This window comes from Ranitomeya variabilis, chromosome 2, assembly GCF_051348905.1.
Source record: "Ranitomeya variabilis isolate aRanVar5 chromosome 2, aRanVar5.hap1, whole genome shotgun sequence".
Taxonomy (NCBI): Eukaryota; Metazoa; Chordata; class Amphibia; order Anura; family Dendrobatidae; genus Ranitomeya; species Ranitomeya variabilis.
The window spans coordinates 722,596,675-722,617,446 of NC_135233.1; the positions used below are offsets into that span (position 1 = coordinate 722,596,675).

At 43.8% G+C, this 20,772-nt stretch overlaps 2 protein-coding genes across 3 annotated transcripts in view; one reads left to right on the forward strand and one right to left on the reverse strand.

The window, feature by feature from the left end:
• The window catches only part of ASF1A (anti-silencing function 1A histone chaperone), a 36,789-nt gene extending 19,454 nt beyond the window's left edge, over positions 1 to 17,335 (forward strand). Inside the window, exons 3-4 of the mRNA XM_077289540.1 lie at positions 2,129 to 2,305; positions 16,829 to 17,335. Of these exons, the coding sequence (XP_077145655.1) occupies positions 2,129 to 2,305; positions 16,829 to 17,041 (390 nt within the window). The 3' untranslated portion in view covers positions 17,042 to 17,335. The remainder of the gene's footprint in view (positions 1 to 2,128; positions 2,306 to 16,828) is intronic.
• MCM9 (minichromosome maintenance 9 homologous recombination repair factor) overlaps positions 1 to 20,772 on the reverse strand; it is a 101,093-nt gene that overhangs the window by 71,699 nt on the left and 8,622 nt on the right. For both annotated transcript variants that reach the window (XM_077289537.1, XM_077289539.1), the window contains exon 7: positions 18,055 to 18,174. In XM_077289537.1, coding sequence (XP_077145652.1) covers positions 18,055 to 18,174 — 120 coding nt within the window. The remainder of the gene's footprint in view (positions 1 to 18,054; positions 18,175 to 20,772) is intronic.

Below are 20,772 nucleotides of genomic sequence, written 5' to 3' on the forward strand. Positions count from 1 at the left end.
TCAGTAAAAAGACGTATTGGCGGTCATCAACCCCTTTCCGACATCGGGCGTATATTTACACCAATGTCTGACTCCCTCCCTTTGATGTAGGCTCCAGTGGTGAGCCTACATCTTTCCTGGCACATGTCAGCTGTTTGGAACAGCTGACATGTGCCAGCAAAAGCCATGGGTGGAATCACGATCAACCCGCGGCTATTAACCTGTTGAATGCCGCTGTCGAAATCCAATAGCAACATTTAACAAGTGCTTCCAGCAATCAAGCCGGAAATATGCCCACCAGTGACCTGCATCACGTGATCGTGTTGGCATGACAACCGGAGGTCTCCTGGAGACCTCTATGGTTGACAGTGCCAGCTTGCTGTGAGCGCCACCCAGTGGTCGACGCTCAAGGCAAAAGAGTAATTCTGCTATATAGAGGCGATCTGAACATCGCCTCTATGTAGCAGAGGCGATCAGGTTGTGGCAGCTTCTAGTTTCCTTTGGAGACTATTGAATGCCAAACAATGTTTTTTTAAAATATAAAAGTTCAAATCACCCCTTTCCTCACCATTCAAAATAATAATAAAAAAAAAATTTAAACATACACATATTTAGTATTGCTGCGTTCAGAATCGCCCGATCGATTGCTAAACGGCGTAGCAAGAAAAAAAAGTAAAAACTCCAGAATTATGTTTCTTTGGTCATCGCGACATTGCATTAAAATGCAATAATGGGCGATCAAAAGATCGTATCTGCACCAAAATGGTATCTTTAAAAACGTCAAAATGGAGAAGCTAAGGGTATTGGAAAATGGCTCTTTGTTAAAAAAAAAAAAAAAAAAGTTTGGAATTTTTTTTTTCACCACTTAGATAAAAAAATAACCTAAACATGGTGTCTATGACCTTGTAATGACCTGCAGAATCATAATGGCAGGTCAGTTTTAGCGTTTAGTGAACCTAGCAAAAAAACAAACAAAAAATAAGAGTGGCATTGCACTTTTTGTTTTGCAATTTCACCGCACTTGGAATTTTTTTCCCGTTTTCTAATACAAGACCAAACCAAAAAGGTCGTTCAAAAGTACAACTCGTCCCACAAAAAACAAGCCCTCACATGGCCATATTGACCAAAAAGTAAAAAAGTTATGGCTCTGAGAAGAAGGGGAGAAAAAAAATGAAAACGCAAAACCAAAAATAGGGGTTAAGCTATATATGTTATTTAGGACTTGTTATGTGATGCAAATCCTTAATCACATACAAATCACAACCGCAATTGCACCGTAACATGGCCATACACCTACAATGTAACAGTAAGCCGCATCACAATTTCAGGATGCAGGGCAAGTGGTGTGTAGCTACAGCATAAAATGGGTATTCTTAAAGAAGTGGATTGAAAAAATGAAGCCAAGATTGGGATCCCACCAGAGCTGTGTGGAGGTGGAGTCGGAATGAAATGGCCTGACTCAGTCTCCTAAAACAAATGTTTTCAAAAGAATTTGGGAAAGTGATGAAATGTCCTATAAATGTCTGTTCTGTTCCTGATGTAAGGGAGCTGGGCTTTTAGCCGAGATGGAGCTGGGCTTTTAGCCGAGATGGAGCTGGGCTTTTAGCCGAGATGGAGCTGGGCTTTTAGCCGAGATGGAGCTGGGCTTTTAGCCGAGATGGAGCTGGGCTTTTAGCCGAGATGGAGCTGGGCTTTTAGCCGAGATGGAGCTGGGCTTTTAGCCGAGATGGAGCTGGGCTTTTAGCCGAGATGGAGCTGGGCTTTTAGCCGAGATGGAGCTGGGCTTTTAGCCGAGATGGAGCTGGGCTTTTAGCCGAGATGGAGCTGGGCTTTTAGCCGAGATGGAGCTGGGCTTTTAGCCGAGATGGAGCTGGGCTTTTAGCCGAGATGGAGCTGGGCTTTTAGCCGAGATGGAGCTGGGCTTTTTTAGCCGAGATGGAGCTGGGCTTTTTTAGCCGAGATGAATCTGTGCTGCACTTTATGTCCATGCTCAGTACTGACCAGTGCTGGGGAGCCGGGAGTCAGGGACATTGAGGAGTCGGGGGTTTGGCATCTATTAGTGGGTGGTGGTTCACCAAATGATTTGGGACTACAATCTGAGATGATTAGCATGTACTAAACAAACATTATGGCTTTTTTGTTCTGCCAGGCGGATGCCGCAAATCCTGGCCTTATTCCTGATGCAGATGCAGTTGGTGTCACAGTTGTGTTAATTACCTGTACATACAGGGGACAGGAGTTTATCAGAGTTGGATACTATGTGAATAATGAATACACTGAAACAGAGTTAAGGGAAAATCCACCCGTGAAACCAGACTTTGCCAAGGTAAGTTATAGTTTATCCATAAATGTAAAAATACTTATGACACCACAAAACAACTTATCTGGACTGGCTCCAAATTACTGGATGTATTGTAATGCTAAAGGGGGTGACCATTACTCAGAGCACCACTTCTCGTTTACTATATTCCCCCATGTAAAATAAAAACTCACTTTCACTTGCAGTACCGTTCCAGCAGTGTTGGTGTTGGGTGTCCCGTGACATTGCAGCCAATCAGCACCACTAATGAGCCACTTCACTCGCACTTCCTCCATAGGAAACTGACATCCGGAGGAAGAACTGCTACTGCTGCTCTCACTTCCTCCGGATGTCCGTTTCATGAGAAGGAATGCGAGGGCAGCGGCTCATTAGCAGCAAGGTTCATGCGACAGTCATGGGAGACCCAGTGCCACCATCGCTGAAAAACGGCACTGTGGGCGAGTACAGACGGTATAAGTAAAGGAGAAGTGGTACTCCCAAGTACTGAGAAACCCCTCTAAGGCCGGGGCTACACAACTAAGAGTGTCATGTGCCAGCAAGTCATAGACACTTGTTATATCTAACGCATTTGTGTAATTGACAGCCACTCACCTGTATTAGAGATGCAATTTAGCTATAAAAATGACTCATTCCAGACAAGTGGCATATGACTTCTAATCACATTGCAGGAGCTCACAATGCAACCCAATCTGCAGTCATTAGAAGCAATATCACAGCACCGTGATTGTCATGAAGCCATGTCACCCTCGCCTTCTACAACTAACTAGAATGATTGACAGCTCCACTCCGACATGATGGTTCTGCTGGGGCAAAGATCTGTTCTGTGCAGGGGTTTCATTGTCACCCATCTACGTATGTGCTTTAGGAAAAAATGACCTTTCAGCGTACTGATGGGCTGTTCGCTCATTACACACGTTAACAGCCCCAGCAGCATGGTTTGGGCCGATGCAACCAAATGCCCAGCTTTACGCAGGTGTCTCCCTTGTATTCCACATATCAATGCAGGTTGCTTGCATCTGCTGTAGCAATGTGAATCTGGAAATCAAAGTTTATTAGTTAATTGGCCACATTTTTAACCCCTTGATCATGATCTAGCCATTTATCGTTTTAAAAGACGTAACTTTTTTATTTTTCCTTCCATATAGATATACGAGGGCTTATTTTTTTTGAGGGACAAGTATTACCTTTTAAATGTCACAACGCATTTTATCATGAGCTGCACTGGAAAGTGGAAAAAAAATTCTAGAAATTGCAAAAAAAAAAAAAAAAAAAAAAGTGCAATTTTTTTTTTTTAAGTCACGATGTTCACTATACGGTAAAACCTGGCAATAGGATTATCCAGATCAGTAAATTACGCATTTTTTTTAATATTTAAGTTGTGAAAAAAAAAATTATGCTTTTGTTGCCATTTTTCAAGATCTGGAACATTTGAGATATGTATCTGTGTTTTTTTGCGCACTGAACTGATGTTTTTACTGATCTCATTTTGGGCTAGATACGATGTTTTCCTTGCCTCTTATTGTATTATGGCATTTTGATTTCTCTTGCTACACCGTTTAGTGATCTAATGAATTTGTTATATTTTGGTAGCTGGGACTCTTCTGAATGCAGCGATACCAAGTGTGTATTTTTTATTGTTTATATTTAATGGAGAAGCAAAAGGGCAGTAATTTGAATTGTGTTTTTTTCCCATATTACTTTTTTCACTTTTTACTGTATGCAGTGGTCCCCTTAAGGGACAGGAACCTGCAGTTGTCTGATCATATCAGCACTGCTATGTATACTGAAAATCACAGTCTCCTAGAAGCGCTAGGTAAACACTTGTCTGTCACAGGAGAATCATCATGATATGAATGGAGCTCTTCAGCAGACCCCTAGTTGTCAAGGCAACTCATCAACGCCCCCGAGGTGCCAGAACAACAGAACCCTCCCTCTACGTGACCCCATTTTACAAACTACACCCCCCAATGAATTAACCTAAGTGTGCAGTGAGCATGTTGACACCACATGTGCCTAACAGAATTTTGGGGCGTTTTTGCGTCGTCTTCCAGTTCCAGCAAAGTGGATGTGATTTATAGAAATCTCATGCCCAATTTCCTTCTTTTTAAAGCTGCGTAAACTCACCTGCGGTGCATTTTTCAAATCCGCAGCATGTCAATTTCTCTTGTGGGTACGCAGAGTTTTCTGTGTGGATTTTCCCCGTAGACTTATATTAAGTGTGGAAAATCCGCAGCAAAAAAACGCACATATGTCTTTAGAGCATTTCCGCAGAGGAAACGCATAGAAAACAAATGTAATTCACACCTAAGCATAGCAACTATGTTTTGTCAAAACACAAAATATCAAAAAACAAGCAGTTTTATGTTAACCAGGACACACCAAACAGAGATAAAAAAAAAACCATGTTAAAGTCATAGTTACTCACCGATAACGGTGTTTCTCGGAGCCCATGACAGCACTACGGAGAGAGGGGATCTGCCCTTCAGGGACAGGAAACCTACAGATAAAAGGGCGGTACCTCTCCCTCGCATCAGTTGGTTTACAGAGCATCGGAGGACCTCCAGGTTAGTTTACAACAGAGAAAATACCATATTATAACATTTCTTAAAAAAAAAAAAGGAACCCCGTGCCTAAATTGTAATATATAAACTATATAAATCATATGTAATTAAAGGTGCTCACCGCACTCGTGATGGGAGGGAATAAGCGAGTGCTGTCATGGGCTCCGAGAAACACCGTTATCGGTGAGTAACTATGACTTTCTTGGTCCCCCATGACAGCACTACGGAGAGAATTGCAGAGACTAAGCTTAGGGAGGGACCACCGCCTCAAGAACCCTTCGACCGAAGGTCAAGTCAGACAGAGAGGCTAGATTTAATCTATAGTGCCTAAAAAAGGTTGACGGTGATGACCAGGTGGCCGCCTTACAGATCTGTTCTATTGATACCTCTGACCTCTCAGCCCATGAGGTAGCTACTGCCCTTGTGGAATGCGCTCTTATACCGTCCGGGATCGCATTCCCCGTGGATGAATATACCAACGCTATTGCCTCTTTTATCCACCTTGCCAAAGTATCTTTAGATGCCCGGAAACCTTTTCTGGGACCCTGAAAACAGACAGAGAGCCTTCCTTCCTATGCTCCCTGGTGGAATCTAGGTATTGAACTAGGCATCTTCTGACATCTAGATTATGGAAGTTCTGCTCTCTCTCATTTCTAGGGTTCGGGCAGAAGGACGGCAGGGATATTTCCTGTGACCTATGGAATTTTGACGCCACTTTTGGCAAATAGGCCGGGTCAGGTCTTAGAGTGACTCTATCATCCATTATTTTTGTAAAGGGAGGGTTAGAGGACAGGGCTTGAATGTCGCTTATCCTGCGCGCAGATGTTAAGGCTACCAGAAGAATGGTCTTAAGAGATAGTATTTTAATGGGATTCATGTCTATGGGTTCAAATGGAGGACCAGATAATGCTGAGAGGACTAAATTTAAGTCCCATGGGGCCATTTTTTGGGTAACTACAGGTTTTGCTCTTGTTACCGCTTTAATGAATCTTATTATCCATGGGTTGGCTGCAATATTCTGGTTATAGAGTGCACCCAGGGCTGCTATCTGCACTTTAAGAGTACTGACCGCTAACCCCTGTCCCAGACCTTTTTGTAGGAACTCAAGTATTTTATTAATTGAGGGTCCCTCCTGGATTTTAACTTTGGATACAGACAAGAATTTTTTCCATGTTTTCCCATATATTTTAGTAGTAATAGGTTTTCTACATTTTAATAATGTTGCAACCAAGTTGTCTGAAAAGCCTCTTTTTATTAATAGTTCCCGTTCAAAAGCCAGGCTGTCAAATGCAAGTTCGTCTCCTGTGGGTAGAAGATCGTTCCTTGCTGAAGTAGGTCTGGCAAATTCAGTAGAACCCATGGGTCTGAGACCGATAGCATCCTTAGCCAGGAAAACCATGTCCTTTTTGGCCAGAATGGGGCAATAAGGATCATTTTTGTTTTGTCCTCTCTGACTTTCCGAATGACTGCCGGAATCAGAATGGTTGGTGGAAAAGCGTATGTCAGTTTGTGTGTCCATGGAATCAGAAAGGCATCCAGAGCCTGGGGATTCCCTTCCGGGCTTAGAGAACAAAATTTGCTTACTTTTTTGTTTTTGCAATTGGCGAACAAGTCTATTGTTGGGGTTCCCCACATTCTCGTGATCTGGTTGTAGACAGATGATTCAGGGACCACTCGCCTTGTTTCAACTGGGTTCGACTCAAGTAATCTGCTTTCTCGTTTTTTGAACCTTGAATATGTAGTGCAGAAAGGGATAGTAGATTTGTTTCTGCAAGGCTGATAATTTTGGCGGAGGAATTCATCAGTGACCGAGACCTTGTTCCTCCCTGGTGATTTATATAGGCTACTGTCACTATGTTGTCCGAGAAGATTCGGACATTATGTCCCCGAATGTAGGTAAGGAATGATAGAAGAGCACGATGCACCGCCCAGAGTTCTTTTTGATTTGAGGATGCTGACAGTTCCTGAATTGACCAGTTGCCCTGAGCCACTCTGTCTTCCATGTGGGCCCCCCACCCCCTGGGACTCGCATCGGTTGTTATCACCCGAGATATTTTTGGTACCCAAGGAATCCCTTTTGAAATATTCTGGTTCTTTCCCCACCAGAGAAGGGAATGAATAACGGAGGAATTTAGAATGACCCTGCTTTTCAAATTGTTTTTTAATATTAACTGCCATTCTAGTATGTGCCACTGAAGCTCCCTTGTGTGGAATTGTGTGAAGGGTATCGCCGGCAGGCATGAAGATAGAGAGCCCAGCAGTGACATTGCCCTCCTTAGAGTCATGGAAGGGTTTTGTAGTGTTTGTGCCATCATGGTTAATATCTTGTCTTTTTTGGGGCCCGGGAGTCGGCATTCTTGAACCTGGGAGTCTAACCCTAGGAACTCCTGTACTTGAGAGGGTTCCAACTTTGATTTTTTTGTATTTATGAGCCAACCCAAGTCGGTTAGAATAGTCATTACTCGGTCTCTCTGTTCTCTGCAACTTTGAGCCGAGTCGCTGGCAATAAGAAAATCGTCCAAGTAAGGGACTATGATAATGTTTTGTTCCCTTATGTGGGCCATCATCTCCGCTACTATTTTTGTGAATATCCGCGGAGCAATAGAGATCCCGAACGGGAGGGCCCTGTACTGGAAGTTCCTTATTTTCCCCTTTATGGACACCGCCATCCTGAGAATTTTTGAGAATGTTCGTGGATGGGCACATGGTAATATGCGTCGGTCAGGTCTATCACAACCATGTAGCAATTTGGAAAGAGAATTTTTATTGTAGATTTTATTGTTTCCATTTTGAATTTGTGGTTTCTTACATAATTGTTTAAGTTTCTTAAGCTTATGATTGTCCGAAAGGACCCGTCGGGTTTCGGTACTAGAAACAGAGGGGAGAAAAACCCTTCCTCCATTTCTTGAGGAGAGATCTCCCGAATTACGGCTTTCTCCAGTAGGGAAATAATTTCTCTCTAACGCCGCTTGTTCTGCTGCCGAAGACCTCGTTTTTGTCACTACGTAATTTCGGGGGGGGGGGGGGGGGGAATTAAATCTATTTTTAGACCAGATTGTATGAGTCTCAAAATCCAGGTGTTGTTGGATATTTTTTCCCAGGCAGGAAGAAATGAGGTGAGCCTTCCCCCCCACCGTAGGGAGAATGTCATTTGGAGGGTTTTTTATCACGGGAGGTATTGCCAAAGAGGTAACCTCTATCTCGTGTCCTCCCTTCTTCCCATTTATTCTGTTCTCTGGGAGGTCTCCGACGGAAAAATTTACGGTTCCGAAAGGACTGTTTAAATGGGGCTGGCCCCAGATTTGGAAACCCCTTCTTTTTGTCCCCTGCTTTCTGGAGGATGTCATCCAGGGTTTCCCCAATAAGAAATTTCCCTCACATGGGATAGAACACAATTTCAACTTTGTCTGGAGATCCCCTGGCCAGCTCTTAAGCCATAGGGTCCTTCTAGCTGCGTTGGAGAGGGCAGCGGCCTTAGATGTTAAACGTACTGAGTCCGCTGAGGAGTCCGCTAGGAACGCTGCTGCTGCCCTAATTGCAGGGATTGAGTCAAGCAATTTATTTCTGGGTGACCCGTCCTTAATCTGGCTTTCCAGCTGGTCAACCCACACCATCAAAGACCTGGAGGTGCAGGTCGCTGTGACTGCAGGTCTCAAGCTACCCCCCAGCCGATTCCCATGCCCCTTTAAGAAAGGTATCCGCTTTCTTGTCTAAGGGGTCTTTGAGGGTACCCATATCCTCAAACGGGAGCGCGAATTTTTTCGAGGCTTTGGCTACTGCTACGTCCAATTTTGGAGCCTTGTCCCAAGAAGTGGACGCCTCGTCATCGAAGGGATACTTTCTTTTAAGCGAGGGTACTGAAGAATTTCTCCTGTCCGGTTTTTCCCATTCTTTTTTGATCAGTGTCTGGACATTGGAATTTAACGGAAAAGCTCTCCGCTTTTTTTGTCCCAGACCTCCGAACATTATATCTTGAGCCGTTTTATCGGGTCTGGGATCCTCAACCCCCATAGTGGCTCTGACGGCTTTTACTAAAGCGTCCACTTCCTCTAGTGGGAAGCAATGACGGCCCGAATCTTCATCAGAGGAAGATAGGGAGGATTTGGAATCGTCAGAATCCACGTCCTCAGACGAGGATCGGGCAGAGTGGGAATATACCGTCTCCTTCACCTTTTCCTTCCCTTTTTTGGAAGATAACAGGGCATTCTGAACTTCAGATCTAATTATAGTTTTAAGTTCAGATGCGAGGTCAGGGGTTTCTTCACATAATAAACGCTGAATGCAAGATTTACAAAGCTTTTTTCTCCAGGTTACCGGCAAAGCTTTGCTACAGGTGGGGCAGACCCTATTTTTCTTTTTCTCCAAGCTCTTCTTACCCTAGTAAGGGAGAAGAGGAAGCCCCATTATAAAAAATGTACACTTTCACGGAGATCACTCAGCATTCGGATGTGGAGGCAGGTACCGGTTCTGGAGGAGGGCCCGGGTCTGGCAGCGGAGCCTCTTGAGGAGGGGAGTTAGTCCTTGCAGCGGATCTGCTGCGCTGTGTGGACCGACTGCTTGATCCACTTCTTCTGGAGCTTTTGGGGTCCACTTTCTTATGGTGCTGCTGCCTGGGTTGCAGCTGTTGTGGATCGCTGTCCTCCATAGTTAAAGGAAGATAGTGCGACAACTATGTGTGCACCATCTCCCTTTTTAAATCCGGCGCCACCCCCGGCATTCTGCCGCACTTCCGGTCCTGCGCACATCCCAGGGAGGAGAGATTACCGCGCATGCGCGCGGAGATGACCCGGAAGTTAGCGCCGCATTTCCGGAGCGGCGGCCATCTTTCTGCACCCGGAGCGTGCAGAGGCCGGCACAGGAGCTCCGGGTGCCAGCGCCCCTTCCCCCCTCGGAGTCTGGCGGCGGCATCTCCCCCGCACACCCTGAAGAACCAGTCGGTTCCAGCGGTGGCGGCTTCGGGTGCCGGACAAGCCGCGGCAGGAGCCTCCTCGCTGCCGGAACCCAACCGTCCGGTCCCGGTCCTTGGATACGGCGTCTTCTTCTTACAGGTACTGCCGAAAAGAGGTTCCCCGTCAGGGACAGGAAACCAACTGATGCGAGGGAGAGGTACCGCCCTTTTATCTTAGTCCATGAGCCGGGCCAGATATCGGTACCACCCGGAGTGACTAATTTTCTTTGGTATTTTTAGGTAGATGCATGTCTGTAGTTTATTTTTTGATATGATAGCCCTTACATATACGTAGCTTATTAACCCCTTCAGCCCTAGGCCTATTTGTACCCAAGTGCCTAAGCCAATCTGACCTGTGCCACTTCATGGGCTAATAACTTTGGAACGCTTTCACCTATCCAAGCCATTCTGAGATTGTTTTCTCGTGACATATTGTACTTCACGTCAGTGCTAAATGGGAGTCAATATATTTTACCTTTCTATATAAAAAAATGCTAAATATTCGGAAATTTTGGAAAAATCGGCAATTTTTTAACTTTGAAATTCTCTGCTTTTTACAAAAATACTGATACCCCCCATAATAGTTATTAATTTACACTCCCCACATGTTTACTTCATATTGGCATCATTTTGAAAATGAAACCTTATTGTTTTACGACGTAATAGGGCTTATAGTTTTATGCGCAATTTTTCACATTTACAGCAAAACCCACTTTTCAAAGGACCAAGTCACTTCTGAAGTCACTTTAAGGGGCTTACATAACAGAAACCACCCATAAATTACCCCATTTTGCAAACTACACCCCTCAAGCTGTTCAAAACTCATTTTTAAAAACTGTTAACCCTTTAGGTGTTCCACAGGAATTTTAGCAGAATGAAGGCGAAATTTCAAAATTTCATTTTTTTTCCAGATATTACATTGTAATCCAATTTTACCTGCAACCTAGCAAGGGTTAACGGCAAACCCAAACTTGGTTACCCTAATTCTGCAGTTTATAGAAACACCCCACATGTACTCGTAAACTAAAGTATGGGCACACAGCACAGCTCAACACGGAAGGAGCGCTATGTGGTTTTTGGGTGGCGGATTCACTGGAAGAAATCTAGGGGGCCATGTCACATTTGAAGGCTGCCTGAGGTACACCCACAGTGGAAACCCCAAAAAGTGACCCTATTTTGGAAACTACACCCCCAAGGAATCTTTTAGGGGGTATAGTGACCACTTTGACCCAACCAGTGTTTCACAGTAGTTGGAAACACTTGGTTGAGAAAATGGAAAAAGTGCATTTTTTACATGAAGGTGTCATTTTAGGCTCATTTTTTTATTTTTAAGAGGTGTACCAGCAAAAAATGCACCCCACTATTTGTTCACCAATCTCTCCCGAACACAACAACACCCGATATGTTGTCGTACACTGCAGTATTGGGGAACGGCAGGCCTCGGAAGGGAAGGAGCGCCAAATGACTTTTGGAGTGCAAATTTTACTGGAAGAAATCTAGGGGGCTATGTCACATTTGAAGACACCCTGAGGTGCCCCAACACACGCACACACACTGACACATACACGTTCTGTGCTGAACAGGACTCTCCGGTCTTCTCTGCAGAGCTCCTATCTCCCTCTGCTTGCATGGAAAAACTTCCTTCCATGGCTAGAAGAAAACCATGCAAGGGACCTTCACCATCTGGATGAAACACTGAAGAACATCACAAACTTTCGCATCAGTGTGTCGCAGGGATCCTTCGAAAAGCTCTTGGATAATGAATCTTGCACACTTACCCTGAAGCTCTTTCAAGTTTATCTTGAGACCCTCAGAAATGAACAACTCTCAGCATTCTGGATGTCATACTTGGACATGGTCGAGACCATGCTGGCCCTGGTTCGAGCTTCAAGAGAAGGCAACTGGATGCTTCACCTAGGAGCAATCCGACAGATGATACCATGGTGTTTTGCCTATGACAAGGTCAACTATGCCCGATACCTAACCTATTACTATGCCACAATGTCTCGGCTGCCCATAGAACACCCAGAGGTCCATGAATACTTCATGCAAGGTGGCTTTTCGGTCCAGATCGGTAGCAAGAATCCTTTTGGACGAATTCCTGTGGACCAGACCATTGAAGAGACAATCAACAAAGACACCCAGACACCAGGGGGCACAAAAGGCTTCAGCCTCAAAGTTGGAGCTGTTTCCAGGTTCTACCTGACATCAGAGTACCGCAGTATGTACTTGAGGCAGCTGAGGGCCCTGGTAGGCCAACAATATACTGACTTCAGCCATTCAGACCTACAGGTGTCTAGGATTAGAAGAGATGAAGCCGATGTCCAATCTTTCGTTCAACTGCTGGAGACAGGTTGGGTGAACCCCTTCAACAAAGAGCATAATGGTGAACTTATCAGTTTGTCAACAGCGACTGTAGCACCACCAGATGTAGCCAAAGACCTTCAAGGGGCATACAGTATAGGAGAGGATGCATATCAAACATTCAAGGATGAGCGTTTGGGTACCGATAAGCCAACTACATTGTTTCATGACAAGATGACGAAGAACAAACTTAAAACGTTCTCTAACATCCAAATGAAGACACGCAGACAAGGTCTTGGCAAGGAGGTAATTTTGAAGGCTGACAGAAACCTATTTGGCCAGATGATACTTGTAGCTGAGAACAGAAAGCTACAAATGAGTGATGTCTTGACTCATCCCCTGGGTCCATTGCCATGGGCACTTGCCAATGGTGATGGGTCTATCCGCAAGACCAACAAGGCTGCCCTCGCAAGGGAGTTGGAGAGGAATGCTCGTCCTGCAGAAGTGATCCCCGAGCCCTCTGCAACCATCATTGATGGGATGAGCCTGGTTCAGAAACTGAAGGGAAACAATGCAACATTTGGCCAGCTAGCAGGCACAGCAATGAGTCGCGCTATCCATGAGGGTGCTAAGAGCAAGCGCATTGATATTGTCTTTGACGTCTACAAGGAGACATCCATCAAAGATACAGAAAGAGTCAACAGATATGAAGGCACAGGGATCCATTTCAAGAACATTCAACATGGGCACAACATCCAGCAGTGGAAAAAGCTTCTAAGTAGTTCCTCCAACAAGGCAAGTCTCATAAAGTTTCTGGTAGAAGAATGGAAGGCGAAACACCACAGGGAGAAGCTTGAGGAGAAGGAGCTGTATGTCACATGTGAGCAGCTCTGCTTTAAGATCACCAAAGAACAGTGGGAAGAGGCTGCTGACCTTAAGTCAAATCAAGAAGAAGCAGACACACGCCTCCTTCTCCATGCTCTTCATGCAGCAGAATCTGGTTACAAGTCGGTCATCATCACTTCGGAGGATACTGATGTCATGGTCCTGTGTCTGGGCATGTGCCACAAAATCCCATCCCACCTGTTCCAGAAATGCGGTACACAGAACCGGACAAGATTCCTGGATATCACCACTCTGAGCCGAACATTGGGAGGCAGCGTATGTGATTCATTGATTGGTATGCATGCATTTACAGGCTGTGACACCGTCAGTGCATTCGCTGGCCGTGGGAAGATGACGACACTCAAGCAGTTGAAGATGAACAAGACATACCAGGATGCCTTTCAGGAAGTTGGTCGTTCATGGGAAGTGTCTACCGAACTTTTTGAGAAGTTACAGGAAATCACCTGCCACATGTACCTGCCAACTACCCAAACAACTGAGGTAAACAGGCTCCGTTATCAGCTGTTCTGTGCCAGACGTGGAGTGGTAGAGTCAAGTCAACTCCCTCCTTGCCAGGACTGCCTTTTCATGCATGCACTGCGTGCAAACTACCAGGCTGCGATCTGGAGGAGAAGTCTGCAGAGCCAGCCATGGGTTGCAAACCCAACAGACTGCGGTTGGATGATAGATAACGACGGAAAGCTTGTTGTCAAGTGGATGCAAGGGGCACCAGCACCAGAAGCTATTATACAGCTACTGTCCTGCAAGTGTGTGCGGTCATGTGAACTTCCTCAGTGTACTTGCCTCAGCAATGGCCTGAAGTGCACAGACATGTGCAGATTACAGACATGCCAGAACAAGGGTACTGAAGACGAGCCAGTAGAACAACAGTCAGATTCAGAGTCCGATGTTGAAGATATTATGGAGTAACATATATATATATATATATATATATATATATATATATATATATATATATATATATGCACATGACATGTTCAGTGTGTATTTACATAACTTGGATTAAATTTTGTTACAAATACTACATCTAGTCACTCCGGGTGGTACCGATATCGTCATATTTGGTTCTTGGCTCATGCTAAAATTCCTGTGGAACACCTAAAGGGTTAACAGTTTTTAAAAATGAGTTTTGAACAGCTTGAGGGGTGTAGTTTGCAAAATGGGGTAATTTATGGGTGGTTTCTGTTATGTAAGCCCCTTAAAGTGACTTCAGAAGTGACTTGGTCCTTTGAAAAGTGGGTTTTGCTGTAAATGTGAAAAATTGCGCATAAAACTATAAGCCCTATTACGTCGTAAAACAATAAGGTTTCATTTTCAAAATGATGCCAATATGAAGTAAACATGTGGGGAGTGTAAATTAATAACTATTATGGGGGGTATCAGTATTTTTGTAAAAAGCAGAGAATTTCAAAGTTAAAAAATTGCCGATTTTTCCAAAATTTCCGAATATTTAGCATTTTTTTATATAGAAAGGTAAAATATATTGACTCCCATTTAGCACTGACGTGAAGTACAATATGTCACGAGAAAACAATCTCAGAATGGCTTGGATAGGTGAAAGCGTTCCAAAGTTATTAGCCCATGAAGTGGCACAGGTCAGATTGGCTTAGGCACTTGGGTACAAATAGGCCTAGGGCTGAAGGGGTTAATAAGCTACGTATATGTAAGGGCTATCATATCAAAAAATAAACTACAGACATGCATCTACCTAAAAATACCAAAGAGAATTAGTCACTCCGCTTGGTACCGATATCGTCAAATTTGGTTCTTGGCTCATGGACTATCTGTAGGTTTCCTGTCCCTGAAGGGCGGATCCCCTCTCTCCGTAGTGCTGTCATGGGGGACCGAGAAAAATAGGCACACAAACGCAAGTAACCTAATTTAAATAATAGGTGCAGAAATTCTGCAACATCAAAATGCACCAAAATCTCATTGTGTGAACGTAGCCTTAGGCTGCCGTCACACTAGCAGTATTTGGTCAGTATTTTACATCAGTATTTGTAAGCCAAAACCAGGAGTGGAACAATTAGAGGAAAAGTATAATAGAAACATATGAACCACTTCTGCATTTATCACCCACTCCTGGTTTTGGCTTACAAATACTGCTAGTGTGACGGCAGCCTTATACCATTGGGCGGTAAAGAAAATATAATTACATTTTACCACTCAAATGTTGTCTTAGCCCCAGGTTTATTATGGACCAATAATTTGTTGTGCAATTTCTCCTGAGTGTGCCAATACCCTACATGTAATTGGGAAATATTTTTCAGGCACAGTGGCAGCACAGAAGGGAAGGAGCACCAGATTTTACTGTTCTGGTTTGCCGATGCCATGACCCACTGCGAGAGCCCGTGCTTCTGGAGGCACACACCTGTAAATTAATGACTTTTATAAATTTCCCGCCATAACTCTATTGAGTCAGGGAGGTATGGGCAAACCAAGCTCCCGGAGGCACTCGCTTGGGCACAGCTCTTGTGTCGTGTACGATCGCCATGACGTACCCATACCTAATCGGTCGGGAAACCCTATCTGACTTTGACGCATAGGTACGTCAAACGTCGTGAAAGGGTTAAAGTGTAACTGCCATTTTAACTTTTACTTAATAAATCAATAGTATACGTGAAAATAAGAAACTTTGCAAGATATCTTCAGTGAGATCTGCTTTTTTCTCATCCAGGACTGATCATTCAATTTTTTAAATTCTCAATTCTTGTGCAAAATCTGTGTTCAGTGTAGACAGACTTTCCCATTACTGAGATAGGAGATGGTGCTGATAAGATTCAATGTGAAAAGGGGTGATGGGGGGAGGGACTAGAGGCAGAGCTCCTCCCACCTACATAGAATCTTATCAGTAGTAATTGTCATCTATTTCGGATTATAATATGTATTTTCATGTGTACTTTGGATTTATGCAATACAAATGAAAACAGTTACTCTTTAAATTAAAAATGGCACCAAAGATGGGAATACTTAATTTCATTATTGCAAACTATTAAAGCTCCATTTCTCGTAACATAAAAAGTGGATAAAGTAGCAGAACTCTTTGCTTGGACTGCTGCTGTTCAGACCTTGGCGAGTCAACAAAAATTCCCACTGCTCCAAGGATTGGCACATTATATAGAACCTTTGATTTTACTTACCGGGTTCTGAAGAAATAGTAATAAGCTTCACAGACAGCAATGTTCCATTAAATAACACAATGACAGGGTTGTCAATGCACGTGAACAACAGAATATAGTTATGTTATTAATTTAGGCGCTCCAGACAGAAAACCAGCACAGCATGCGGAATAAGGAAACGCGAGCATGGGCATTTTTATCATCGTCTTATTTTATGGTGTGAAAAATACAGCAATATATTTGGTATTTGACAGGTGCTGAAACTATACACTATAGCAGGAAAATATTACATTTGTATATTAAAACATGCACAACTTAAAGACAACTTATTGCAGTATGTCTTTACCTTTAAGAAGCCACTAGTGATGAGCGAACGTGCTGGGGATAAGGTGTTATCTGAGTACGCTCGTGTGCTGAGTGTCTTCAGCGTGCTCTAAAATGTGCTTGTGTCCCCGCGGCAATCTCGATGTGTTGTGGCTGTCGAAGAGCCGCGAGATGCTGACGCGGGAAATTGAACATAGTAATATTAGAGCACGCCAAAATCACTCTGTTAGCACCAGAGCATGCTCGGATAACACGTTATCACTCTAGAAGAGGTTTACCACCACAATGCGACGCCTTTATGTAAACCCTGGCATAGCCGATACACCTGTACCTGTATTTTATGAGGGTTTTTTCTTTTTCTTTTCAGCTTCAAAGAAACATACTGGCATCAAATCCTAGAGTAACGCGCTTTCACATAAACTGGGAGGACAACACTGAGAAGCTGGATGAACTAGAGAACAGTAATCCCAACCTCCAGTCTATGCTTTCCACAGACGCTATGCCATCGGCATCTAAAGGCTGGCCCACCTCAGATAACTCCCTCAACGTCATGCTAGAGTCTCACATGGACTGTGTGTGACCCAACCGTCACATCAAATAGAACTGGTTTCTGCCATTCATATTCTCCCACATTTCGGGGAAAACAATCACAAAGTTTGCAACTTTCAGACTGAAACACAATTTGAACTTCGAACTACTTTTTGAATGGATTTTGGTCAAAACTAAATATTTTCATCTTTTCCTCTGTAATAACAGTGGGCAAAAGAGGGTTAGGGGTGTTAAAGCGGAAAAAAAGTTTTTTGTATTTATTTTGAAATGTTTTAGTTTCTCTCATTTGCATTAATGCTTTAAATAAACCAACTGTATAACACCTCATCGCTGTAAGGAGAGATGCATGTTTTCTTGCACAAGTAGGTTGCAGCTTCTTGGGCAAAAAAGGCTTGACTATAAAAACAGAGGTTTTGGGTAGAAACTAACTTTTCACATGCATGTGTTCAGCATCATGCTCACAATATTGAACTATCTATATAGAGCTATGGCTCCTGCTGGAAGTGATCATCACACACTCCTATGTGATAAGGAACCATGGAGTCATTATCTGATCAAATGTTAACCATGACTCAAAGTCTTCTTGGGGACAACTGATTGTTAGAACAGGAGCTGGCTCAGGACTGGTGGCTAGGATTTCATCTGTTTTCTGGGATGTCTAACTTATTGCACAGCATGTGTAGCACAAATATAGGTCACAATATTAAAAAGGTTGGCCACTACTTTTTTTTATTGATGTTCTAGCCTCAGAATAGGCCATCCATATCCAAGCAGTAGGATGCGACATCCGGCACCCGCGACGATCAAATGTTAGCAGCACCAACCGGTAGTTCCTGGACACTGCCAGAACACAGCAGCTCCATCAAAGCTAGTGTCCGCAGCCCTTGCTCGATTAAATATAGGGGGATCTGTAGCAAAATGCCATGACCACTATAGAAATGAAGGAACAGCTGTGTGGCAGCAGCATCGAGAATTTCCAGCCTAGGGATAGGCCATCAATAAAAACAAAAAAATAGTGGCCTAAAACTAATACAATTCACTAACCTGCGCTGGTTGACCCAATGCCGGCAGTCAAGACTGATCTTGGAGTAATCTTTGCTGCATATTTTAGAAACTGAGATTTTCCTGTACCAGGATCTCCAACAAGTAAAAGATGGGACTCTCCTGCAAAAAATAAAGAAGGAAAACAGCGAGAGTTAAGTTGGCTATTATTGTCCTTGTGCCTCTGAAGGTGAAACGTACAGCCATATGTTTCTAATGTGAATGATCTACAACGTCCCATTTATTTATAATGCTTGTTTACACAGTACTGACAGTCTGAAGACATCATCATCATTCACTTTCCCCATGTGTTTTTTTGGAGTGCGAGCAGAAACCAAGTACTTGGAGGAAACCCCTGCAACATGGGGAGAATATACAAACTCCCAGCCAATATTGTCCTTGGATGGATTAAGAACCAGTGCTAACCAGTAAGCCATCATGCTGTACATTAATAGGGGTCAAGTATGCAGCAGACCCACTATATGCATTAGACCTGCTTGGCCCAGCAGCTGATGCACTGGACCAGAAAGTACTACTCCATTCATAACAATAGGATCAGTGCCTTTATTAGTTTCAATCTGACATTTTACTAGAACACTAGATGGAAAATACAAAAGAAGGCCTGATACATGTGAAGAGGGCCTTACTCATACTGTTCTAGTATTGTGGTCAATGTATTAATGCATTTATCTATGCAGGCGAGTCACAAATGCTATAAAGAAAAATCAGCTAATTAATTAGCGCACAATGCTAGACTTACTGGATTTTGAATGTTGCACATTTACTTTAATTTTCAATACAGAAATACAGTCATGGTTGAAAGTGATGGCACCCTTGAAGTTGTCCCAGAAAATGAAGTATTTCTCCCATAAAATTATTGCAATTACACATTTGCCTTTTTTTTTAATGTGTTTCAATACACACAAAAGGAAATAAACGTGTATAACAAAACATGTGTAACTGCAATAATTTTATGTGAGAAATACATTTTTTAGAACAATTTCAAGGGTGCCAACACTTTCAGCCCTGACTGTACATAGTCATAGAAGTTTCAAATAATGTAACAGTTTTTTAGATGCTAAAACAATAGGCTTTGCAAAAACAAATTACAACACAGTATAAGAACTAAAGCACCCTGTATTGTTATTCACTTAAGGGGAATCTGTCACCAGGTTTATGCTTTTCCGACTGCAGCAAAAAATGGGGACAGAGACCACGCCTCCAGCACTTTGTCATTTATTTGGCTCCGTGCTGTAATTTTGCTAAAATTACCATTATATTAGCTAGTCTGCTAAGTGATGAGCTCTGCCTAACCCCACTTGCACCATTGACAGTTTTCTGCCTACACATTACGCCATAAAAATTACAGTTAGTATAAAAAGACAGCTGCTATTCTTAACATTAATAAGATGTGGTCTGCTAACAAATGATGAATGATAAGGTGCTATCCGAGCATGCTCAAGTGCTAACAGAATGTCTTCGGCGTGCTTGAATAATATATTTGAGTCCCCGTGGCTGTTAGACAGCCGCAACACATGCATGGACTCCCTGTTTGTAAGGCTACTTTCACACTAGCGTTTTTTTGCATACGTCGCAATGCGTCGTTTTGTCGAAAAAACGCATCCTGCAAAGTTTGTCTGCAGGATGCGTTTTTTCCCCCATAGATTTACATTGGCGACGCATGCAAACACGTTGCAACCATCGTGCGACGGTTGCGTCGTGTTTTGGCGGACCGCCGGCAGCAAAAAACGTTACATGTAACGTTTTTTTGTGCCGACGGTCCGCCATTTCCGACAGCGCATGCGCGGCCGGAACTCCACCCCCACCTCCCCACACCTCACAATGGGGCAGCGGATGCGTGGAAAAACAGCATCCGCTGCCCCCGTTGTGCGGCGCATTCACTGCTAGCGTCGGTACGTCGGCCCGACGCACTGCGACGGGCCGAGTACGACGCTAGTGTGAAAGTAGCCTAAGGCAATCCCTGCATATGTTGCAGCCGTCGAACAGCCACAAGACAGGCAGCTGCGTTGACTCGAACATATTATTCGAGCACGCTGAAGTCACTCGGTTAGCACCCAAGCATGCTCCAACACCACCTTAGGCTACTTTCACATTTCCGTTTTTTTGGGAATCCGTCATAAAGCGTCGTTTTGGGAAAAAAACGTATCCTGCAAATTTTCCCGCAAGATGCGTTTTTTTTCCCATAGACTTGTATTGCCGACGATCGTGACGTATGGCCATGGCCACACGTTGCGTCCGTCCTGCACTGGTTGCGTGGGGTTTTGGCGGACCGTTGTCACAGAAAAACGTTCAAGGGAACGTTTTTCTGTACGTCGCATCCAGTGTTTCAGACTGCGCATGCCCAGCAGGAAATATCGCTCTCACGATCTTTCCTCACCCTGCAGTCTGACAGAAATGTGAAAGCACACACTTTCGTAGGTACATAGCGCCGACGCTTCGTGACGGCCCCGTACCGACGGAAATGTGAAAGAAGCCTTACCCGAGCATGTTCACTCAACACTAGTGCTAACCCTTTCTAGTGGTACAAATAGAAGTCTTCAAATATTGCACGTCATTGAAAGGGGGGAAACCTTCATAAAACCTCTTGCTTTAGTCCATATTAAAACAATTGTATTCTAAAAATATGTTCTGAATTTTCACTACCACAGTTCACTGATAATCCCAGGCGGTGCATGTGTCAACAAGGGCACAGTATTGTTT